Genomic DNA, 26219 nt, shown 5'->3' with positions numbered 1-26219 from the left:
TTTCGTGAAATGTTTGGACAAACTGCATGGAGGTCGTCAGTTATCGAACGGCGACCAAAGTGAAGATGTTCTTCAATTTTTTGCAGCACATCATAAGTCACAACAGACGGCCATGCGCTTCTGTCTTGGTGAATTTCCGTTGTTCCAAAATTGAAATTCCGTACCCATTTCGTCACATGCTCCCTTGAGCTTACGTCCTCTCCATAAACTGAAAAAACTTCACACCGGTGTTCATGCCTTTAGCAATTAGGTAGCGAATTACAGCGCGCACTTCGCACTTGGCGGGAGCTGGAATGAGAACGCTCATTTGTAACAGTCACCACAACGCTAATCGACAAGCTGCTGATTATTGGGAGTGCTCGATCCTTCCGCTGCCTTCCCACTACAGTACTGTTGTACCGGCTTCCCCAACGGACATTCCATGCTAAAGCTACATTCCTTGTAACATTACTTGAGGGATAGCCCTCGTGGTTTATTGTTTATGTGCAGTAAATTGGATGTACAAAATGAATATGAAATTCATCGACGAAATTCCAGACGATGTTCATAGATAATTTCGGAATTTTTTTTGGTATAAGGAAGACATGGTCTACGGCGATAAATCGATTTCATTTCTTTCCTAAACCCGATCGATCTTTCTATCTGTATTGCACTGCACAACAGTGCAACTGTAGACGGTATCAGCCATAGGTCTTGTTCCATTCAGGCACAGAACTTGTTGATAACAATGATGCCCCCTTTACCCTTCGCTCTCAGTCTTGTATTCAGTACTGTCGGTTCTGTCCCGGGTTTGATTTTCCAGCAATCTTAGTTGAACAGTAACAGTGATACACCACAGTATAGACAGGTTTACTGAAGACGAGTTGGCCAATATGCACGTCGTGTATGGGTGCACTGAGTGTAATAGGTAAGCAGCACAGTAGCCCTATGCTAAGCTTTCCCATTGTTCCAGTGGCGACAGTAACCACATCACAGTAGTTCTACATCTGTATGTAGGCATCATTGCACTGCTTTCTATCTTTTGTTGATTGAAAATTACCTGCTCTTTCTGGCCGGAGTGGCCGAGCGGTTAAAGGCGCTACAGTCTGGAACCGCGCGACCGCTACGGTCGCAGGTTCGAATCCTGCCTCGGGCATGGATGTTTGTGATGTCCTTAGGTTAGTTAGGTTTAAGTAGTTCTAAGTTCTAGGGGACTTATGGCCACAGCAGTTGAGTCCCATAGTGCTCAGAGCCAACCTGCTCTTTCACTGTCGCGAAGATATTTGCACAAAAACAGAGGTAAATGGGTAAAACACCTAATGAATCAGAACTAAGATATTAGCTTGTAATGAAGCATCAAAGGCCATGCGTCGATGTTACCAAAATGCTCTGAAAATATCACCGAACAGCCTTCAACGTTTTGTTGTTGGTTCGGGTTCACCCTAAATACACACGAGAAAATGAAAAGGAGACATGTGCTGCGCTGGAGGGAGTGCGCCATGGAAGAAGGAGTGGTTGAGCGTCTCATATTCCTGGGACTTCGACAGACCTTCTACTGGCTGCCAGTGTGACAGTGGGGTATAGGATAAGCGAGAGGTGTGGTATCAACGCATTTGGCCGAGACCAGTTCGCGGATACCCGATGCATGGTGAACTTCGTACCCCACGATTTTCTGGCAGTGGACTTTTCACTTGTTACAGTGAAAGTGATGATGACGATGATGTGCTTTGGGCGCTAGATAACAACCTTACCGTGTCGAGGATGTACCGACATCGCCACTATCTAAGGAATGTTCCCATCACCTAATAAACCGCCATGAACAACAAAAGCAAAATGGTATGGGTGTTCACACAGGGTATTACTGATAGTAATAGCAGGTAAACGGGCTCACTGCAGCAGTATTCTCGACAAGTCAGTGCTGGGCAACAACAACAGATGAGCAGCCGCAGTATCTAGAAACTCTCCTCGCTGTTGGTCAGAAACATCTGACCCCGCTCATTTCACACCATCAGATACAGACCGAGCGGTGTAGCGCAGTGGTTAGCACACTGGGCTCGCATTCGGGAGGATGACTGTTCGAACCCGTGTCTGGCCATCCTGATTTCGGTTTTCCCTAAGTTCCCTCAATCGTTCAAGGCAAATGCTGGGATGTTTCCTTAGGGCACGACTGCTTTCCTTCTCCATCCTTTCCTAAACAGGGAGTAAGCCAATGCTACGCCTCTAATGACGTCGACCGGACGTTAAACACTAATCTCCTCCTCCTCACTCAGGTACAGAGATTATCACTGGTGAAATAACACCGCCAGTCGACGCCTGGAGAAAGATTTCTTGCGTTGTTAAGTTGTGGCAGAAAGTGGTTCAAAATGGTTCAAATGGCTCTGAGCACTATGGGACTCAACTGCTGAGGTCATTAGTCCCCTAGAACTTAGAACTAGTTAAACCTAACTAACCTAAAGACATCACAAACATCCATGCCCGAGGCAGGATTCGAACCTGCGACCGTAGCGGTCTTGCGGTTCCAGACTGCAGCGCCTTTAACCGCACGGCCAGCAGAAAGTGGTGCCCGCTTACAAAACGTAACCCGCCACCGCTAATAACCAATGTGCCGGATGAAATAACAGTGCACTTCTTGAAGGCACTCAACCGGTACTGACAGCCTTCACTCGCTATCAACCTAACCTGCTTAACCCAGATTTAGCATCTCATATCCCTCTGTACACAAAGCAATTGTGCCACTGAGAGTTAAAACTAAACTCACTATCGCGAAGAAAACACAAAATTGCACCACTGGTGCCAGTGTACACTGTATTGCATCCTGAGCTTAGACTGGTAGCGACACGAAACAAGAGAACATTGATCCAAAGTCGTACAACGTGTTGTGACTTTTTTCAGGTGTGGTACTTCCATCAGACTCTGTGCCAAGTGTCTTCCTCCAATCCAGGGATTCCCAACCTTTTCAGTTGGCGGACCCCTTCTTCAGTCGAAAATCCATGGCGGACCCCTAGTCAGTCAAGGGCATAGTAACTTTAAATTTCATAGCGAAACCCATGGGAACTGAAAGCTTCTTAATGCAAGTTCCATGTTCCCAATGACCCCCCCCCCCCTCCTCCCCCCACCCTACCCGAAGTATCAATAGTCTTTGGTTTAGAGATGAATGAAAACAACTTGAAATTAACGATCCAGTTTGAATTCCCACTGTATCCACACACTTACTAGTGGATTTACTCCCTTTGTTCAACACACTATAGCCTGATTAAAATTACTTGGTAATTGAAATTTCACACGATGGAGGTGTCTTCCTCCATGAGCAATCAACGTCACATCCAAACTGTTCGGTGTTGACAAGCTGCCGCTTATGGTCTGTTCGCTTCCACTATTTGGCTACTGTTGTGTAAGGAGCATGCATATTTCGTAACAGGAGTGTGTATGTGTGTGTGTGCGTGTGTGTGTGTGTGTGTGTGTGGTTTTTCGTGAAATCCGAAGAAAAATGCTCAAATGTATGTAAAGTCTTTCCTTTGGTCGTCCTCCCTCCTCATTCATTTCAACTGGAAACTTCCCTTGTTGTGAAGGCGATGGAGAAACTGCACCCTTCTTCAATGATCCCGACTTCAGCCACCGATCCATGTTAGAAGTAATAAACTGGTCAAAAATCGACTTATGAAATATGTAGTGCACTGACAAAGCAAGTTTAACATTTAACAATGCCTAGGGCGGGATACGTGCCAGCGAGCGCTGTGATTGGTCGACAAAGCTCGCTCCGCGCATGCGTAAAAGGTTCGAGCGCATCTAGCGCCTTGAGCCGGCGCATAAACGCCCCCTGTATTGTTGCTAAACAGTCGATCAGAGAAACCGCATTCTCCCGGCACTAAATTGTGTATACGTTCTCACTTAGGAACCGCAAAGGCTGCTTTGGGATACGACCTGAAGTAATAGCACAAATATTTTTCACACGAAAAAAAAAGTGATGAATTTGATTTTCACATTTTTGTTCAATAATTTTACTCATTATTTTACTCGATTTGGTGAAAGGTGGCCGCGGACCCCCTAGAAAGAGCCGGCGGACCCCTAAGGGGTCCGCGGACCACAGGTTGGGAAGCCCTACTCCAATGCACTCTCAGCACAGAAAATTAGCCCCGTCAGTGCAAGGACATTGGCAGACAAAATATACTACACTAACGAGCAGTTTAGTGGGTCCGAGCTAGTAATTAATTCCTCTTAACTAAAATATATTTAAGGTTATTAATTGCAAGGCAAACATAATGTACATCTCTCTCTCAACCATGAACTCACACACACACACACACACACACACACACACACACACATTGCACGGAACTGACTGACTGCATCGTTGGGAGCCTTCTCTACACTATCTCTACAGTCGTTATAAATGCACCACATTCCAACATACCTCCTTACATTTATATGGGTGACATAACAGATTATTAATTTAGCCGCGCGGTCTAGGGCGTCTTGTCACGGTCCGTGAGGCTCCCCCCGTCGGAGGTTCGAGTCCTGTAACGCGCCTATTGGGGGTACTCAACACTGAACTCACAGTGACAACGGATCGTACTGTACCAACGTCGCTATGCTATCGACCACTACAGCATGAATACGGTGCAGTTTTAATTTTACAGTCGACGTTATGACTGTGGATCGCTATTAGTTTTCAGAAGATTCCAGCCGTAGCGGAGCGCCTGGCAAATACTGAAGTCTAGTTCGTAACGTACTTGCGCTCTTAAAAGACAAATTGAAGACAGATCAACCCTCGGATAATTAATACTTCAGCAAACATAACCACTGACGAGACGGCAGACACAAATTTCGGATAATAATAAACAGCGCCTTTACTAAACACAGCGTCGTTATAGTACAGTGACACTATTACACCACGAATAGACACTCTAAAACATTCCAATGACACTGACAAACAATATTGAGCAGCAATTACGAGACAGGCAGATTTCGATAACAGCTTCCGTTATCGTACTATCGCAGAAAACAAAACACCAAACTGATGAAAAATATTATTTAAAGGCAAGAAAACATTTTATTAACTTTGTAATTACACCCTGGATACGAAAAAAAAAACCACATTTACTGTAAGAAAATACACAGAAGTTACACACAAGCCAAGAATAAAGATATTGACAGCAGAGTCATGGAGCAGTACATAAATATAGACGTCACGGAATTTTTTCTTTTCTTTTAACACTTCCTCCAAAAGAAAAAATCATGAAATTATTGCTTTGTCTCTTGCATGCCAATTTCTGAACATAGAAAATTAAATCGAACTCGTTCAAGAGGTTTCGTCAAAATATCTGCCAACTGATTGTGTCCATCAATGTGTTCCAAGAAAATCTCACCGTTCAGATATCTTTCACGAACATAGAAATGTCGGACCTCTATATGTTTAGAACGTCGATGATATTCTGGATTTTTTGGCAACTTCAATGCACTAGCATTGTCAATGTAAAGAACTGGAGGCTGCCCCGACATTTCCACTAATTCTGATAGCAGACGACGTAACCAAACTAACTTTTTTGTTCCTTCACTAGCTGCAATTATTTCCGCCTCGGTTGTGGATGTGGCCACTACTTTCTGCAACTGACTTCTCCATGACACTGCACCACCTGAGTACTTTGCAAGAATTCCAGTTGTTGAGCGCCTTGTCCGGTTATCACCTGCGAAATCTGCATCAGCGTAAATCTTTAACTCTTCTTTTTTATTATATACAATTCCAAAATTTAAGGTCCCTTTCAAATACCGGAAAATGCGCTTTACTCTATTCCAGTCTTCAGTGGTTGGTTTCTCCATAGCTCGAGCAGCTTTATTGACTGCAAAAGTGATGTCTGGACGAGTTACTGTTGAAAGGTACATGAGACAACCAATTGCTTCACGGTAGGGTACAGATGACGAAACTTCTTCGTTTTGATTATTGTCCTCACGTCCAATAGGAGTTGAGATTGTATTGCATTCTGCCATTCGAAATCTTTGCAGAATTTCTTCTGTGTATTTCTCTTGACTTATCATTATTGCTCCATCTTCATATTGCTTTATTTTTATGCCAAGAAAATTGTCAAGACTGCCAGTTGTTATTTCGAATTCATGTTGTAAAACATCCATAAAAACAGCAATTTCTTTCTTGTTACTGCCGACAATCAGGCCATCATCAACGTAGATTACCACATAAAGGCTATTTCCATTTTGTCTACGATAAAATAGGCATGGGTCTGCATCACTGTTTGAAAAACCAGCTTTCTTCATGAACTCAACAAAACGTTTGTTCCAGCAACGTGGCGCTTGCTTCAACCCATAAAGACCTTTTTTTAAGAAACATACTCGGCCTGTACCATCTTCGAAACTTTCTGGTTGCTCCATATATACTTCATCTTCAAGTATTCCATTCAAAAAAGCTGTCTTTACATCCAATTGTTCTAGCAGCATTTTCTTTGAAGCAGCTACAGCCAACAGAGTTCGTATGGTGTCATAACGTGCCACAGGGCTAAAGGCGTCGTCATAATCAATTCCTGCTTTCTGAATACAGCCTTTTGCAACCAATCTGGCTTTAAAGCGAGTACCTCCATTGACTGCGACCTTTCGCCGTAGAACCCAGCGGTTTTGCAATACTTTGGCATTCTTCGGACGGTCAACCAGCACCCAGGTATTGTTTTCCTTAAGTGATTGAAGTTCTTCACTAATAGCTTGCATCCATTCTTCCTTCTCGTTTGACTGCAATATTTCTGAAAAACAGTTTGGATCTTTGTATCCAAGTGCATCAACTTTTGTTGCCATACAAAATTCACGACTTTCCATCCAGGTTGGTTTTCTTCGTTGTCTTTTATTCTTCTGTTTCTCTTCATTAGAAGATTCAGCAGCTTCTGCTTTTAGAAATTCTGTTAATTCTGTATTTTCTTCAGATTCACTCGACTCTTGACTTTCTCTAGAATCGAGAGAGCCAATTTTTTCTTGAGTTTGGCTTCCTCCTGAAGTGTACAGCCTAGGAGATTTACATTGGTCATCTTTAGATGAATTCGGATCATTAAATTCTTCCCGAGGGACTTCAAATTCAACATGATCACTATGTAAATCACAAACAATTTCTGGCTTCAATTTTACATCGTGACTCAACACCACTTTTCTTTTAGATGGAATCCAAACTCTGAACCCATCTTTGTCATTAACATATCCAACAAGTCGTCCAAAAACTGCCTTATCATCAAACTTGGAACGGAATTGTTTGTTAATGTGAACATAGCAGCCTGTACCAAAAATTCTGAGATGATCAAGTCGTCCTATTGGTCGATTAAACCATAGTTCATAAGGGGTTTTATTTTCAACTGAAGATTTTCCAGTACGATTTATTAGGTAGACTGCTGTGTTACATGCCTCTGCCCACAACCCTTCAGGTAATTTACTCGGATTTAGCATTGACCGGGCAGCTTCAACAATGGTCCTATTTTCCCGTTCAGCCACACCATTTTGTTCAGGAGTGTAAGGAGGAGGAATCAGTAGCTCTATTCCCCTGTCTGCAAGCAGTTCACTGACATTCTTATTGTTAAATTCTTTGCCACCATCACATCTAAATTGTTTGACAACATGTCCATTAGTTCGTGCTTCATTTAAAAACTGCTTAAGCACAGTACACACTTGACTTTTGTGTCTTAAAAAGAAAATTCGACGAAATTTACTAAAATCGTCTTTGAAACATACATAATAATGGTTGCCTCCAAAAGATTTCGTGCTCATTGGTCCATTTACATCCGCGTGGATTAATTCACCAGTACTGGTAGCGCGTATTGTTCGTGTTTTGAATGGCAGCCTATGCATCTTTCCAACCGCACAGCCGTCACAAAATTCACTCTTGGCATCTTCCACATTAATGTTCATTCCTTTTAAAATATTCTTCACATGTTGTTTATTCTGATGACCAAACCTTTCATGGTACACTTGCAATGTTTCGGATGAAGTCATCAAGCTCATACGATTCATTTTTGCATTTCTAACAACACGCATGTTCAACACATAAAGTCCATTTTTCACATAACCTGTCATAACAATATTGCCACTGACTTGTTTTCGAACACAGACATTATTATAACTAAAATTAGTACTGTAGCCTCTGCAGGCAATGGCTCTCACAGAGAACAGATTAGCACTTGCATCAGGGACGTATAAAACATTGTCCATTCTAGCATTGTACCATTTATTGTTTCGTCGGATTTGGATGTAAACTGTTCCTTGACCGTACGCACACATTTTCACATCTTGTTTTCCCAATGAAATTACTTGAGGAACATCAAATTCACTATACGAAACAAAATACTGTTTGTTGGGAGTGACATGATTTGTAGCGCCACTGTCGCAATACCATTTATTTGGGTCACTGTGATTACTGGTACACACACCCATAGCGTATGAAGTAAATGCAGCGTGTTCACTGTCTCGCTTCTTCTCTTTTCTTTTATTGCTGTCACGAGTGTTCTGTGGACACTCTGCTGCCCAGTGACCTAATTGTTTGCATTTATTACACGGAAACTTCTGTTTTAATTGTGACTTCGTCATCTTTACTTGCTGATTACTTGTTTGCCGTTTTCTTGTTTTAGAAACGACAAGAGCTGCACTTCCATTAACGTCTTGTTCACGCAGTTCAGTAGTACAGAGTTTTTCAATCAATAAATTCAAGCTTTGCTTTTCTGTGTAGACAAAATTCGACCATTTAAGATTCTTTCAGATAGCGTATTTTCTTCATGTTTTGATAATTCATCGTTCAGGTCCACAAATAACTTTTGCAGTTTGGCCACATGTGCACTAATATCTTCCGATTCATCACGTTTAACACAGAAAAATATTTCAATCAACATATTCAAACGCTGAGTACTGCTACGTTCAAATCGGGCGCGTAATTTTTCCCAGATTTCTTTAGCATTCTTGCACGTTAAGACGAGTTCTGCAACAGGTTTACTTAGCGCACTTGCTATAAGACTTGCTGCCTTTGCGTCGTCCTTGTGCCATTCCACGTACGCTTCTTTTTGTTCACTTGTCGCATCTTGCGGCAACTCTACACGTTCACGTGTACCGTTAATAATGTCTTCTAGTCCATATGAACGTAGCACCATAGAAATATGCCATTTCCATTTGGCCCAGTCGTCAGGTCCTTCAAGCTTATCAATGCTGACCTTATAATCGCCGCTAGCAGTCATGTTTCTTTACAGACATACGCTCATTTCAAATATTGTTTTAATTAAACTGTGTTGTTTGCCTTTACACGTGTACTGGGCCCATAACCTGATGAAAAATATTATTTAAAGGCAAGAAAAAATTTTATTAACTTTGTAATTACACCCTGGATACGAAAAAAAAACCACATTTACTGTAAGAAAATACACAGAAGTTACACACAAGCCAAGAATAAAGATATTGACAGCAGAGTCATGGAGCAGTACATAAATATAGACGTCACGGAATTTTTTCTTTTCTTTTAACACAAACCACTTTAAATACAATACCTGTTTTTATTATGTAAAGCTAAATGTTACCTCTAGCTTGCAATTGTTCTCACACACAACAAAATTCTCACAACGCAGCACACTGTCTCTGGAAAAGTCTCGTAATCTTTTAATTACTTTCAATATTTATATCCAATATATCGTCGTGTTACGACCAATTCACTTTAAGTTGCTTTCACCGATATCTATAAGGTTTAAGATAATTGATGCTACCATTAAATCTCTTTCTGTTTAGTCCAGCGTTACTATGTAAATAGTAACGTATTCCAATCTTTGTTATAAGTATAATCGCTGACTTTTCCGTGATAACTTTAGACAACTTCAATTCTAATTGAAGTTAATTAGGACACTCTTTCCATAAATTAAATCGTTTTAACTGTGTAGCATATCTACCCTCCGTATATTTAGCGTGGATCAACTCAATTAATGAAATTTTTGATCAGGCAAAACTTACAAATACCATTGTAAAATTGTGTCATGAAAAGCGTTATTAATATCTCTGGAACAAAACCTCTGCTTTTCTCACAAAATATAACTACACACAACAGCTACTAATTGAACACACGTGAAGGTTTCTTCTAACCAAGAAAACTGGTATTTATTGGGTCTAGGTATCTCAATACAATTTAATTCACGTAAGTGAGCGAGCGCACACACCACTCAAAAACGGAAATTCAATAATAAAAAAAAATAAACAAAAATCCTAAGCGCCAGCCCCTCTTTAACTCTAACATTAAGTCACAATTTAAGACAATTCTGAGCTTCTTCAGGCGTTAGCAAAACGCTACCCGCTAAGTTCCCTAAATCGAAATAGGCCGCTCGTCACTTTGACTAACAAAGTTTTTGTTTAGTTGTGTGCTGCTTGTAAATGGTTCCTTCTATTCTCGTCGCTTATCAACTCAACTACTGGTGCGATCTATCATATTACAATTAAACAGTTCGAATCTATACGAGCCAATTCTAGGTCCGCTGTATGATCGTTGTATTTAAACAACAAAGTATGTTCGAGGCTTTCCCTTCTCGACACACACCAGTCACTACCAACAAAGCAGCTAACAACCCAATCACTTCTGGCCGAGCCGCGACCACTAATCGTACACCATGGACAGGATATCGGTTCCAACGATTCCCAAAAACTCATCAACTGCAAATCTCCTTCTCTCTAACCTGGCTCACTCTGTATCTATCTCAACTAACAATTCCTTACTACCGAACTGTCCACAGGACGACAGTAAATAGATCGCCCTAGCGCATAAATTCGTCAAAACCAGTGTCTCGCCCGCGATTTATAAAATCACACAGAGCCTACGTACATTCCGCAGCTCAGTTTTGGGAGGAAACTACCGTCACAGCCACGTAGATGAACAGGGGCCTAAAAGACAAAGTATCCAAGCTGCCTCCGTGAACTGCACCAAAATAAGATATCGGCTTTACCAGCAAAACTTCTTTCCCTCTCCCAAGCCTTAAACACCAACTGCGGTGCCTCAATACACTACGCAATGGTGCGGTATCCTATCCGACCTAGACGTACCCCGATATATCAACTTAGTCGGTAAGAGGTCTACTCGGGAACTAACTACCTTCTTGCGTCATGCAATAGGAACCATTTACACGAACAAACACGCTGCGCCACGCCAACTTTTGGCCATTAATTAATTATTCGTTGCTGCTGTCGGTTCTCTACGACAAAGGCCGGCTGCTGCGCGTCGCTCAGGCAGCATCTCTGGACCCAGCGGCGGCGAGTTGTTGCATCGCTGAAGTCGCGCGCACTCGCCACCAACTGTTTTTTTCGTCGACGCCCTCGGATCATCTAAAACATATTTTGTTGGCCTTAATACATCGTACACGTATATTTATAGTAACCACCAGGTGTTATTAGCCATTTACCGGGTCGGATGCTCATCAATAGTAATGGCGAACGAAACACGTGCGTTTTGACACAGCACATTCTCCCTCGGGCATGGGTGTGTGTGTTATCCATAGCGTAAGTTAGTTTACTTTATATTAAGCAGTGTGTAAGCTTAGGGACCGATGACCTTAGCAGTTTGGTCCCATAAGATCTTACCACAAATTTACAATTTTATTCTTAATTTCTTGTACTTACTCTTTACTTTTGTCCCGATTAACAAATCATCAACAAACACACCTGTCAGGTGTCAGGCAAATCCAATACCTTCTATGAAAACCCTGACATGATAAGCAAATCCAGTTGTATGTCACGTAGCTCCGAATAAATCGTGACATTAAATTAACCAAAGTAATACGAGTAACGAGTGAGCAAATGGAATACCACAGACTAACACAAGAATGCCTAAATGCGTGTCATACCTTCCCACCGTGAGACAGACGCAGTTCCGAGGGGAGAAGCGAGAACAGAAGCTGAGAGCAGAACCGTGTTAAGCTGGAAGGCCCTACGATAAGGGACGGATGGACACCCACGTCGCTAACTAACTGCTAGGACCACACCACCCGCAAGTTTTAGCGTGAGACTTTTACGCGTCTCTTTTACGTTAGGACCACCCCCCAGCCTACGTTAAAAGCTAGAGCCCTCCAGAAGAACAGTATAGATCTTACGATAACACAAAAAGGGCTACACCACCCGCAAGCTGTAGCGTGAGACCTTTTTCGCGTCTCTGTTACGTTAGGACCACCCCCCAGCCCATGATAAAAGATAGAGCCCTCCAGAAGAACAGTATAGATCTTACCATAACGCTAAAAGGACCACACCAGCTGAAAGTTTTAGCGTGAGACTTTTTCGCTTCTCTGTTACGTTGCTAACTTTAAAAACATTGCCCCACCACGAAAAGTATAATGTTTCTCATTGGATAGACAGAATTTTTGTAGGCGGAGCTTAAGGTTAACATTGAGACCCTGATTGGTCAGATGAAAACACAGCCAGATAGTTTTTTTTTAAACCAACTTCGGTAAATTATAGTAAGGAGAAGTTAGAAGAGAGTTGCTAGGAGTTGCTTCCGAGAGGGCGAGCTGGACGGAGCTGCGCCGGCCGCCGGCCGCCGGCCGCCGCCCCCTGACGAACACCGACAAGGTAATGAACGCAAGTGATGCCGCATTTTTGAGCGCATAAGGCTTCACTCAGAACTGCAGAAGCCTCATCTGTTACATCCCCTTTTTACGTAATACTAGTGTCGATCGTCAATTAAAGCTCATGGTGTTCACATTTGCCACTTGAACTAAAAATCTGTAACGCGATGATTTTTCTGTTATATAGTTATTGAGAAGCCACATCAGCCACTGTAATTTACGACAAGTTAGATAAGTAATTAAAGATAATTGAGGGTCACTGTAGACCATTTTGATAGATTTCTCTTTTGTGAAACTTAATTTAAACCTAGATTATAGATGTGATATGGCATAGGTCATCCTTCGATTCATTGTAGAACTTGGAAACCCATTCAGGGAATATTCGTTCACATTTTTGTTGAATGCAGTTGGTTTTTTTCCATCCTGCATTAAAACATTTCCTTTTATCAATAGTGTAATTTATAAACGATGTTTTGTGAGTAGAATAAAATTTCCAATGGTAAACTTAACTGCTTTTTCGACGTTATTTTACCAGCTAACTAAAAATAGGAAAGCCTTCAACCCCTTCCACTAAATGTAGTTAGTATTAAGTTTCTTTTACAGGGAGTGCAGTGGAGCTGACGCTGAAATCATTAAGTATTTGGTTATATCATCGATAGTCTCACTGAATTCTTCTGAATTCTACATGTCATGTGTGGTCTGACGTCTCCTTACCAGCAACAGGTCCCAGGTTCAACCTAGTCAATTCCCTAAAAAACACGCTCAGAGCGTCGTTGTGCGAAAGTGGTAGGGAAACACGATATAGAACAAACAGACACCACGCAGAATGTTTAGACACCTACACAGATCACGTAATTTGCAGTCATGAGTACATAAAAGGTGACAAAAGTCATGGGAGAGCGTTATGCGCCTTTACAGATGGCGGTAGTACTAGCGTACACAAGCTATAAAAAGGCAGGCCATTGGCGAAGCGGTCATTTGTAATCGGTTGATTCATGTGAAAAGGTTTCCGACGTAATTGTGGCCGCACTATGAGAACGGACAGAGTTTGAACGCGAAATTGTAGTTGAAGGTAGACACGTGATGTTCCATTTCGGAAATCGCTGGGGAATTCAATATTCCGAGATCCGCAGTGTCAAGGGTGTGCCGAGAATATCAAATTTCAGGCGTTACCTCTCACCGCGGACAATGCAGTGACCGGCTGTCTCCGCTTAACGAGCGAAAGCAGCGTTGTTTGCGTAGAGTTTCCAGTGCTAACACACAAACAACGCTGCATGAAATAGTCGCGTAAGTCAATGTGGGACGTACGACGTACGACGTGCGGCGAAAGATGTCGTTAATGGCCTGCGGCAGCAGACGACCGCTGCGAATGCCGTTGCTAATAGGTCGACACCACCTGCAGTGCCTGTCCTGGGGTAGTGACCATGTAGGTTGGACCCTAGACAACTGGAAAACTGTGGCGTGGTCATGTGAGTTCCCATTTCTGTTTTTAAGAGCATATGTTAGGGTTCGGGTGTGGCGCGGACCCCACGAAGCCATGGACTCAAGTTGTCAACAAGACACTGAGCAAGCAGGTGGTGTCTCAAAATGTTCAAGTGTGTGTGAAATCTTATGGGACTTAACTGCTAAGGTCATCAGTCCCTAAGCTTACACACTACTTAATCTAAATTAGCCAAAGGACAAACACACACACCCATGCCCGAGGGAGGACTCGAAACTCCGCCGGGACCAGCCGCACAGTCCATGACTGCAGCGCCTTTGACCGCTCGGCTATTCCCGCGCGGCTCAGGTGGTGTCTCCATAGTGGTGTGGGCTGTGTTTACATGGAACAGATAATTGACTGGAAATGGCTATGTCGTCCTTCTTGGAGACCATTTGAAGCCATTCATGGACTTCACGTTCCCAAACAACGATGGATTTTTTTATCGATGACAATGCGTCAAGTCGCGGCATCACAGTTGTTCGCTATCTGTTTGAAGAACAGTTTGGACAGTTCGAGTGAATGATCTGGCCACCCACATCGACCGACATGAATACCATCGAACATTTATGGGGCATACCCGAGAGGTCAGTTCGTAATCGAGAGGCCAGTTCGTGCACAAACTCCTGCATCGGCAACACTTCCGAAATTATGGATGGTTGTAGAAGCACCTAGTCTCAATTTTTCTGCAGCGGACTTTTAACGACTTGTTGAATTCATGCCACGTCGGACTGCTGCACTACGTCGGGAAAAACGAAGTCCGACATGATATTAGGAGGTATTCCGTGACTTCTGTTATCTCAGTGTATGTACTTCTTTTAAAACCTAGACTTCTCAAAAATTCATTCAAACAATCATACCATACTCTACGACTTTCATATCATACAGTGAAGAGCCAAAGAAACATGTATACCTGCCTAATATCGAGTAGGGCCCCCGCGAGCACGCAGAAGTGGCGCAACACCACGTGGCATGGACTCGACTAATGACTGAGGAAATGCTGGAGGGAATTGATACCTTGATTCCTGGAAGGCTGTCCATAAATCCATAATAGTACGAGAGGGTGCAGATCTCTTCTGAACAGTATGTTTCAAGGTATCCCAGATGTGCTCAATAGTGTTCATGTCTAGGGAGTTTGGCGGCCAGCGGAAGTGTTGAAACTCAGAAGACTGTTCCTGGAGCCACTCTGTAGCAATTCTGGACTTGTGGGATGTCGCATCGTCCTGCTGGAATTACCCAAGTCCGTCGAAATGCACTTTGGACGGAATGGATGCAGGCGATCAGACAGGACGCTTACCGTACGTTTCACCTGTCAGAGTCGTACCTAGGCGTATCAGGGGTCCCATATCACTCCAACTGCACACGCCCCACACCATTACAGGGCCTCCACCAGCTAGAACAGTCCCCTGCTGACATGTAGGGTTCATGGATTCATGAGGTTGTGTCCATACACTCGGCAACTTCACAAAAATATTTACGTATTTTATGTAATGCTGTAATACCACCATAATGTTTCAGTGATTTCAGACTGTGCACTTTTCTCTGCCTACAGTACTGAGGATCTACAATGGAATTGTGAATAGTACATACGGAGAGGACTTCTACCAAACGAAAACGGTGAACGACCTGGTGCGACGGGTTATGAGTAAGTAGCTACAAATACACATGCTATCTTTAGTTGGCAGCACTATCTAGGCAGGTGATAAGTAAGAAATTTTTTATGTTAAACATGGGTTCATTTTTATTACGTACAGAACCGAAAATATTACATGTTAAAACTTACTGATAAGTTTACAGATATTTTCTATTTTGTAATCGATTTGTTACTCATGTATTCTTGTTCATTTTTTAATCAATATATTATATCTGAGAATATAAATTAATGTAAGGATAGCCAACAAGTTACGTTTTAGTTATACTCCCATTACAACAATTCGCATTGTTAAGGGGGGTTGTTTCACACTTTGTGGTGTAGTTTGTAGTAAACAGGAGTTAGCTAGAAGCAGTAATCAGTACTGTTGCAGTCGTCAAATAAGACGGATATGTAGCCTGGCAATTCACTGCAGTTTTGTGTGAACAGGGAGTAATTTGTCCCAATTTGGTCAATTACTACATCTATTTGGATGAAGACATATATAAACTGAAGTGATTCGCCGAAGGTGTCAACTGTTGCTCAGCACTAATCTGAGATGGACAGAATTACTGTTCCTGAATAGTGACCAGTAGTGGTGCAGGATACAATGGGTGCAAATGCGTCTGAAGCAATTAGGCGTGATATCTTCAAGGTGAACTCCTAGCCCCCTTCCACTCGGGAATCCCCGCACCTAGGGCAATTATGTGAGGTACAGGATGCTTCCTGATACCTGTCACGTGACTGCCCATGCATCTGCGGCTCTTGTGTAAGTAAAAAGTGGCGGGAAAGTAAAGGTCACCCATCCAATATGCAGGCTTTATAACGCTTTCCCCACTGATCTTGGTCCGTGGGATGGTTTAAAAAAATGTTGGGAAACCTCTCCGTTCCTCCTTTTCTCACTAAACCTATAGTAATTAACTTCGCTCTCCCCCTTTTATTATTATTTCAGTTATGCAAGTTTTGTCATTCGAAGTTTGTACGTTGTGGTGAGAAGACCATTAGCAGAAAAGTTAACCACTTGAAAATGTTAGTAAATATTACCGTAATTTATGGGGTAGGACACTCTGACACTACGGTGTATGAGTGTAGTGTAGCTGAAATATTATAATTTAATGAAAACATGGCGTATTCTGGAAAACGGCGGTAAACATTAGCATAATTTATGATTGAGACACTTCGACATTACAGTATGTGACTGGGATGCTGTTGAATTACAATAAATTAGTTATACAAAATGGTCATAAATATTACCATAATTTATAACATAAGACACTTTGACATTATAGTATGTGGTAGAATTACTACAATTTAATGACACCACGATGTGTTCTGCAAAACGCCGGTAGATATTAACATGATTTATGATTGAAGGCATTACACATTAATGGGGTCTTGCGGAATTACTATAAATCAATGAAATTATGTCAGATTCTCTAGGCAATCCACCATAAAACCACCTCCCACTGCTATTCACAATTTTTGACTAATTTTCTCTAGACACTTACGTTTGTGCTCTAAGATATATACAAAAACATGATTTCAGATGTTTAAAAATTACCGCAGTACATTACTTAACAAATAAAACCGATATTACACGTTCAAAATCAGTGCAGTATATTATTTTACCAAATACACCAATATCCCACATTACGAGGCTCTGTAAAAGCTGAAATATTGAAATTTTTGATTTTTTTTTTTACTGATCTTAATCTACAGAATTTCCCTTTTCTAATGATAGAATATTTATATATATAACTGTCTTATTTCTGGTTTATTCGATTCATTTGAACGAAAAACTGAATGGATGTGACCATTTTTCCTAGAACCTGAACAGTTTAAGAAGGTAAGATTTGTCAGTTATGTGTGAGGTGGGGATACGAAAGCTTTCAAAGCAGTTGTGGAAGAGAAGCCACGTGGAAAATATATAACTATCACTAAACTGGAGCGCATACGTCTTGTACAAAAGCGAATGCGTACGAGGCTGCAATGGCTGAAAACTGCGTAAAAAGGAAAGAAATTGGAATATGGCAGATGATTAGATGATAAGAATAGACGACAAAGTCTATCATAGATAAAATCCAAAATTATTATTGGCATGGCCATCACGCAAAGTGTTAGTAATGTAGGAGAAATGAGCAAAGCTGTATGGGCAGTTTCGTTTCACATCTGTTCAATTCCGAGATTTGTCCGGTGTAAGGCTACTGAAGAAATGTCTTCACGGCTGCAGCCAGAATCCTAACGAGTCCATCAACAGCGTTATACAGGCCAGTATTCCCAAGAAAGTGTTTGTGTCAATTAGTTTACTTAATTTTCGTGTCTTTAATGCAGTAGCAACCTTCAGTGAAGCAAATGTTGCAGGATGTGAAGTCCTGAAAAGGCTACTACAAACTGTTGGTCGTTTCACAGCGAAAAAAAAGTTACATTTGATAAAGAAAGAGTTAGGGCACCAGAGGGAACTGTTAGGGACCTTGAAACAAGAGCAAGACAGCGAAGACGAGCAGGTGCAGTATGAGACGGAAGAGGATGCAGCCAATCCATCTTTTGGAGCTGGAATGCATTGACAACTACTGTGGCCGTTTCCCGTAAGTTGAATTTTTTAGGAATGAAGTCTATTTTTTCGCATTTTCTACTTGCAAGAATTTGTTTAGAATTACAGGATACACTAATCTGAATATTGTGCATATTTTAACACAGAGGTTTTCCTATTTTGTAAATCCCAAAGAAGTTAGAGCCTTATGTACACATAAAGGTGTAGACAGTTTCTTATTTTGATGTCCACTTCTTATAAAAATATTTAGTAGCTTAAAATTAACCAATATATTTAGACATCCTTCTGTTAAAGTGGTTAGAAATGTGTAATCTACATATCATATTTTTTGCAAATCTGTATTCCCAATAGTTTCTGGTAAAAGGTACATTTCATATGAATAAATTGTAGTTATTTAAGATGGGGATTAACAGCCTGTCCCGACCCCTTAAACAAATAACACATTACTGCAAACACATACAAGTCTACATTTCCCTTCATTGTTAGTGTGAGACGTTACTACATTCATGTTCAGGAAAACCAGGACACCTTGAATGACTAGAGATAGGACATTGATATTCACACCCCATGAACATCAGTATGTTCTGCAGAAATGATTAGCATTTGAACCACGTCTGCTCGCAGGTTGAAGGTCAAGATCGATAATGCGGCGCAACACATCTGCCGGTAGAATGTGCCTACGGCTCTTGTTGTCGCTATAAATCGAACGTATTGGATCTACGAGGGTCACTCCAAAAGAAATGTACACTATTTTTTTTAATCCATCTTTTATTCTACATGTTTGATAGTTTTACAGTTTGTAGATACATCCTTTAGGAACGATATTTTTTTTTCTCCACATAATTTCCATCCCTCTCAACTGCCTTACGCCATCTTGGAACCAGCGACTGTATACCCGCACGGTTAAATTCTGGACCAACCGGTTGGAGCCACTGTATGGCAGCGTGCACAAGGGAGTCATCATCTTCAAACCTTGTTCCATCGAAGAGAGTCTTTCAGATTCCCAAAGAGATGATAGTCACATGGAGCCAGGTCAGGACTGTAAGGCGGATGTTTCAGTGTCGTCCATCCGAGTTTTTTGATCTCTTCCATGTTTTTTTTTACTGACATGTGGCCGTGCATTGTCGTGCAACAGCAAAACATCCTGCTTTTGCCGATGTGGTCGAACACGACTCAGTCAATCTTGAAGTTTCTTCAGTGTCGTCACATATGCATCAGAATTTATGGTGGTTCCACTTGGCATGATGTCCACAAGCAAGAGTCCTTCGGAATCGAAAAACACTGTAGCCATAACTTTTCCAACAGAAGGTGTGGTTTTGAATTTTTTTTTTCTTGGGTGAATTTGCATGACGCCACTTCACTGATTGCCTCTTCGTCTCTGGTGAAAAATGATGGAGTCATGTTTCATCACCTGTCACAATTCTTGCAAGAAATTCATCTTCACCATTCTCGTACTGTTGCAAAAGTTTGCTGCATACCGTTTTTCTTGTTTCTTTGTGAGCCACTGTCAACATCCTGGGAACCCACCTGGCACAAACCTTTTTTAACGTCAACACTTTCAGTATTCTGCAAACACTTCCTTCCCCTATCCCAACGTAGCGTGACAGTTGGGTCACTGTGATGCGTCTGTCAGCAGTCACCAATTCGTTAACTCTCTGCACATTGTCTGGAGTGTGTGCATTACGAGGCCTGCCGCTGCGAGAATAATCCTCAATATTGCCGTGCCCGCTTTCATCGCGTAACCTGCTTGCCCACCGGCTAACTGTACTGAGATGGACAGCAGCATCTCCATACACCTCTTTCAACCTCTTGTGGATGTTTCCCACTGTCTCGTTCTCACAGAACAGGAATTCTATGACAGCACGTTGCTTCTGACGAACGTGAAGTGTAGCAGCCATCTTGAAGACATGCTGTGACGGCGCTACCCACGGGAACAGGTGAACTAAGTTTGAAAACAAGCGGGAAGGATGTATCTATACACTGTAAAACTTTCACACGTGCAGAATAAAAACTGTATTTCTACAAAAATAGTGTGCATTTCTTTTGTGGTGACCCTCGTATGTGATTTGAGCAGACGTGTAGGATGTCTCGCAGACGTGTCTGTGAACCTTATCATCAAATCAGCGAGTTTGAAAGAGGGTGCATTATTGGCAGTGCAACTGATAGGTGCATAATGGTTCATGCAAGGCCGGAGAGCACCACCCAGACCACACGCAGAAAAGATCGACACGTCATCCGAATGGCATTGCAGGACAGATCTGCGTTCTCCTCGGCTCTGGTGCAACAGTTGAACAGTGTAACACATCGTACACTATCAGGGGTGACAGTCAGTCGTCTGTTTATTACGTCATCGGTAACATGCGCGTTGTTTACTTCTGCCCCTATCTTTGACGAATGTGAAGAAACATGCCAGACGGCAATGGTGTATACAGGGTGTTACAAAAAGGTACGGCCAAACTTTCAGAAAACATTCCTCACACACAAAGAAAGAAAATATGTTATGTGGACACGTGTCCGGAAACGCTTACTTTCCATGTTAGAGCTCATTTTATTACTTCTCTTCAAATCACATTAATCGTGGAATGGAAACACACAGCAACAGAACGTACCAGCGTGACTTCAAACTCTTTGTTACAGAAAATGTTCAAAATGTTCAAAATGTCCTCCGTTAGCGTGGATACATGCATCCACCCTCGGTCGCATGGAATCCCTGCTGCGCTGATGCAGCCCTGGAGACTGGCGTATTGTATCACAGCCGTCCACAATACGAGCAAGTGCTTTAAAATAAAGCCAAACGCGCCCGGTGTAAATAAAACTTTTATTAAAGTCGCGAAAGATGGAATATTTCTCAATATTACATACGACACCTATGTGGTACTTAAATTAAATGAGATATTATGATACAGTAAATTTTATATGAAATTTAGGTATCTTGTCCACATTTCATTCTCAACATTGTGGCAACTAAGATCGACCATACGGAAAGTATACTCTATGGGCTTTTACCTCTGCAAACTCTTCAAAATTTCGTGCAATGGTTTACTACATTTAATGCTGCACAATAACTGCGCTGAACACCGAAACAAAATTAAGTCATTTATGGAGGGAAGATATCAGTCAAAGATATGTGTAAAAATCTAATTTTTGGGCCAAATAGTTTTTGTGAAATCGAATGATAAGTGTGTCAAAGCAGTGGGAACACCATGTGTCTGCACAGGCGAGTAGTGCAGTGATGACAAAATCGCGCACAGCGCGGGATGCGGGGAGCACGTCTCTGTAGCAGCGAAAGGGTTAATGCGGCCGTGGTGGCTTTACTTCATAAACTGCGCGCTCCCCCCTAAACGTAAGCTTGCGAACTGTGCTATACTATGGCGCTGCTTCACTTGGCGCGTGCGTCGTTTGCAACTGGCAACGCAGCAATCTCCCGCGTGTGGGCGGGCATGCGCGAGCTGCCAAGATAAAAGAATTGAACTATGGTTGTGCCGCAGCCCCAGGGACCGCACGAGTGTCCGACGACTCAGGTCTACTGACGCGATGGCCTGGTACTGCCTGGTACGTCCGCCCGCCTCAGCACCGCTTCAAGTCTGGGGAAGTACCAGCAGTCCTAGCTCTGCCGTCGAATGGTCGCTACAGCGAATCGCGTGTTGGCTGCAGTCCTCATAACAATGCTCGCTCAACGGCTCTTACAAGGGAACCTCCCCATCGCATCCCCCTCACGTTTAGTTATAAGTGGGCACAGTGGATAGGCCTTGGAAAACTGAACACAGATCAAGGAAGAAGTTGTATGGAACTATGAAAAAAATAAGCAAAATATACATGTGCAAGATAGGCAACATCTATGGAAGCGTGAGCTTAGCAGCGCCGTGGTCCCGTGGTTAGCGTGAGCAGCTGCACCCTGAGAGGTCCTTGGTTCAAGTCTTCCTCAACTGAAAAGTTGAATTTTTTATTTTCAGTTTATGTGACAAACTCTTATGTTTTCATCCTTTTTTGGGAGTGATTATCACACCCACAAGAAAACCTAAATCGGGCAAAGTAGAAGGTTCTTTTTACCCATTCGCCAAGTGTACAAGTAAGGTGGGTCGACAACATATTCCTGTCACGTGACGCACATGCCGTCACCAGTGTCGTATAGAATACGAGGGTTGTTTTTAAGTAAGGGCCGTTCGCGCGTATAGTCCCGTAGTTCGCGCGGACGCCGCAACAACCCACCGCGCCACTTGCCGGCATCCTTCCCGTTCACACTGATGCAAGTTGCAACTCTGTAGCTGACATGTACGCATCGCTGTGCTACTTTATAATGTTTACGATTATTGAATCGCCCGCCGCGTGTGAGATACGGTCAGTGATACGTTTTTTGACCGCGAGAAGCGTATCAGCTGCAGAAATTCATCGTCAGTTAACAGAAGTTTATGGCTTGAATGCAGTGAGTGAAGGTAAAGTGCGTCAATGGGTTAGAGAGTTTAAAAATGGTCGTCGAAACGTCCATGACGAAGAACGCTCAGGCTGGCCCTCTGTGATCACTGATGATTTGGTCGCTGCAGTCGAAACAAAGATTCGTGAGGACAGAAGATTCACAATTTCCACTCTTTCTTTGGAATTTCCACAAGTTTCAAGATCGGTTTTGTACAAAATTGTGCCTGAAAACCTAAACTTTAAGAAACTGTGTTCTCGGTGGGTACCCATGCTCCTCACAGAGGACCACAAAGGGAAGAGATTTGCCACTTCATTGGACTTTTTGATTCGTTACAAGGAAGAAGGGGATGACATGTTGAGTCAAATTGTCACTGGAGATGAAACATGGGTATCCCATATCACTCCCGAAAGCAAGCGACAATCGATGGAATGGCGACACACAACCTCACCTGTCAAGGTCAAAGCCAAACAGACGCTGTCAAAGCGCAAGATTATGGCAACTGTGTTCTGGGACCGGCGCGGTGTTTTGCTAGTGGACTTCATGCCACGAGGAACGACAATCAACTCAGATGCCTACTGTGCAACTCTAAAGAAGCTCCGCAGAGCAATTCAAAACAAAAGGCGCGGCAAGTTGACAAAAGGAGTTTTGCTCCTGCACTATAACGCTAGGGCTCACACCTCTCAAAAGACTCTGGATTTGATTGATTCTTTTGGCTGGGAAGTTTTGGACCATGCACCACACAGCCCCGACGTTGCTCCTAGCGATTTTCACCTTTTTCGGTACCTGAAACACCATCTTGGCGGGTAGCGCTTCAATGACGACGATGAAGTGAAAGCGGCCGTGAACTCTTGGCTGTCGGAGCAGGCGACCGAATTCTTTGAAGAGGGAATTAAAAACTTTGTTGTACGGTATGACAAGTGCTTAAATAAACAAGGCAACTATGTAGAAAAATAGATAAAAGTGTGTAGAATCAGAAAATAAGTTTTTTTACAAAAGTATTTGTATCTTTTTTTAAAAAATAAAAACGGCCCTTACTTCAAAAACAACCCTCATATATCAGACGTGTTTTCCTGTGGAGGAATCGGTTGACCTATGACCAGCCGGCCGCGGTGGTCTAGCGGTTCTAGGCGCTCAGTCCGGAACCGCACGACCGCTACGGTCGCAGGTTCGAATCCTGCCTCGGGCATGGATGTGTGTGATGTCCTTAGGTTAGTTAGGTTTAAGTAGTTCTAAGTTCTAGGGGACTGATGACCACAGATGTTAAGTCCCATAGTGCTCAGAGCCATTTGAACCATTTTTTTTTTTTTTTTACCTATGACCTCGCGATCAAATGTTTTCGGTCCCCATTGGTGAGGCACGTCCTTTCGTCTACTAATCGCACGGTTTTGCGGTGCGGTCGCAAAACACAGACCCTAAACTTATTACAGTGAACAGTGGCGTCAATGAACGAACGGACAAATCATAACTTTGCGAAAATAAAGAAAGTAAATTTTTCACGGGAGGTATTACTTGAACCCAGGACCTCTCTTTCCGCAGCTGCTCACGCTAACCACGAGACCACGGCGCTGCTGAGCTCACATTACCCAAGATGTTGCCTATCTTGCGCATGGACTACTCAGTATGTATATTTTGCTTATTTTTTTCATAGTTCCATATAACTTCTTCCTTGCTTCTCGATTAATCTGTGTTCAGTTTTCCAAGGCCTATCCACTGTGCCAACTTATAACTAAATCTGAGGGGGATGCGATGGGGAGGTTCCCTTGTTAGAATGAGGTGGAAACCGGCGGAATGCCAACAACGCCTACTTGTCGGCAACACCAATGATCGCATATCAGTCGCCAACCTGTAGAAGCAGAGGACTTGATAACTGTCGAAGCACCCAGCAGCAGAGGCGAATGAAAGCTGTATTAAACGCTCTAATATTCAATATTCTTTACAACATACTGTGCTGTCACCGCCAGACACCACACTTGCTAGGTGGCAGCCTTTAAATCGTTAGTATACGTTGGACCCGCGTGTCGCCACTATCAGTGATTGCAGACCGAGCGCCGCCACACGGCAGGTCTAGGGAGACTTCCTAGCACTCGCCCCAGTTGTACAACCGACTTTGCTAGCGATGGTTCACTGACAAAATACGCTCTCATTTGCCGAGACGATAGTTAGCATAGCCTTCAGCTACGTCATTTGCTACGACCTAGCAAGGCGCCATATTCAGTTACTATGTTTCTGAACAGATAATATTATGACTCATGTACCGTCAAGAGCGACGTTCATCATTAATGGATTAAAGTTAAGTATCAAACTAATTACGTCCTCTCTCTGAATTCCAATTCCTTGTCATCTTCCAGACCTCACGTCAGTATAGTCCTTCCCTCCTCGCGCCAGCCTGCGTGAGTTAAAACACGTGCATTTCGGCCTCTACTAGTAACACGGTGTTGGCTCTTCTGCCAACACAACACATACCTCCGTAATTCTCAAGGATATTTCCAGAAAATAAGTGTTATTAACGTATTTCAACTGCTGTCCGCCCCTGGTAGCTGAGTTGTCAGTAATACAGAATGTCAGTCCTAAGGGCCCGGGTTCGATTACCGGCTGGGTTGGAGACTTTCTCCGCTGAGGGACTGGGTGTTGCGTTTTCCTAATAATCCTCATTTCATCCCCATCGACGCGCAAGTCGCCCAAGTGGCGTCAAATTGACAGACTTGCACCCGGCGAAAGGTCTACCCGACGGGAGGCCCTAGTCACACGACATTTACATTACAACTGCGAGCAAAGAAATACTTTGATGTCTATATACTTTAATTTCTGGGTGTTTATTTCGTTAACACTTTTGATTGTGAACTACACTGGCGAGCCAAAGAAACTGGAACACCTGCCTAATACCGTGTAGGGCCCCCGCGAGCAGGCCGAAGTGCCGCAACAAAATGGTTCAAATGGCTCTGAGCACTATGGGACTTAACTTCTGTGGTCATCAGTTCCCTAGAACTTAGAAGTAATTAAACCTAACTAACCTGAGGACATCACACACATCCATGCCCGAGGCAGGATTCGAACCTGCGACCGTAGCGGTCGCGCGGTTCCATACTGTAGCGCCTAGAACCGCTCGGCCACCCCAGCGTGCCGCAACACGACATGGCATTGACTCGACTAGTGTTTGAAGTAGTGCTAGAGGGAACTGACACCATGAATCCTACAGGGCTGTCGATGAATCCGTAAGAGTACGTGGGGGTGGAGATTTCTTCTGAACATCACGTTGCAAAGCATCCTAGATATGTTCAATAATGTTAATGTCTAGGGGGTCTGGTGGCCAGTGGAAGTGTTTAAACTCAGAAGAGTGTTCCTGGAGCCACTCTGTAGCAATTCTGGAAATGTGGGGTGTCGCATTGTCCTGCCGCAATTGCTCAAGTCCGTCGGAATGGACAATAGACATGGATGGATGCAGGTGATCAGACAGGATGCTTACGTACGGGTCACCTGTCAGAGTCGTATCTAGATGTATCAGGGGTCCCATATCACTGCAACTGCATACGCACCACACCATTATAGAGCCACGTCCATCCGGCCGATACAATTTGAAATGAGACTCGTCCGACCACACAAAATGTTTCCAGTCA

General features: G+C 43.0%; 1 protein-coding gene across 1 annotated transcript in view; it reads left to right on the top strand.

Annotated features, from left to right (window-relative positions):
• Positions 1 to 26219, top strand: part of LOC124620277 (neuroligin-4, X-linked-like) — a 190083-nt gene that overhangs the window by 149044 nt on the left and 14820 nt on the right. The window contains exon 8 of the mRNA XM_047146945.1: positions 15563 to 15655. Coding sequence (XP_047002901.1) covers positions 15563 to 15655 — 93 coding nt within the window. The remainder of the gene's footprint in view (positions 1 to 15562; positions 15656 to 26219) is intronic.

The sequence above is a fragment of the Schistocerca americana genome, chromosome 6, assembly GCF_021461395.2.
Source record: "Schistocerca americana isolate TAMUIC-IGC-003095 chromosome 6, iqSchAmer2.1, whole genome shotgun sequence".
NCBI classification, from domain to species: Eukaryota; Metazoa; Arthropoda; class Insecta; order Orthoptera; family Acrididae; genus Schistocerca; species Schistocerca americana.
This window is presented reverse-complemented; position numbering and strand designations above follow the sequence as displayed.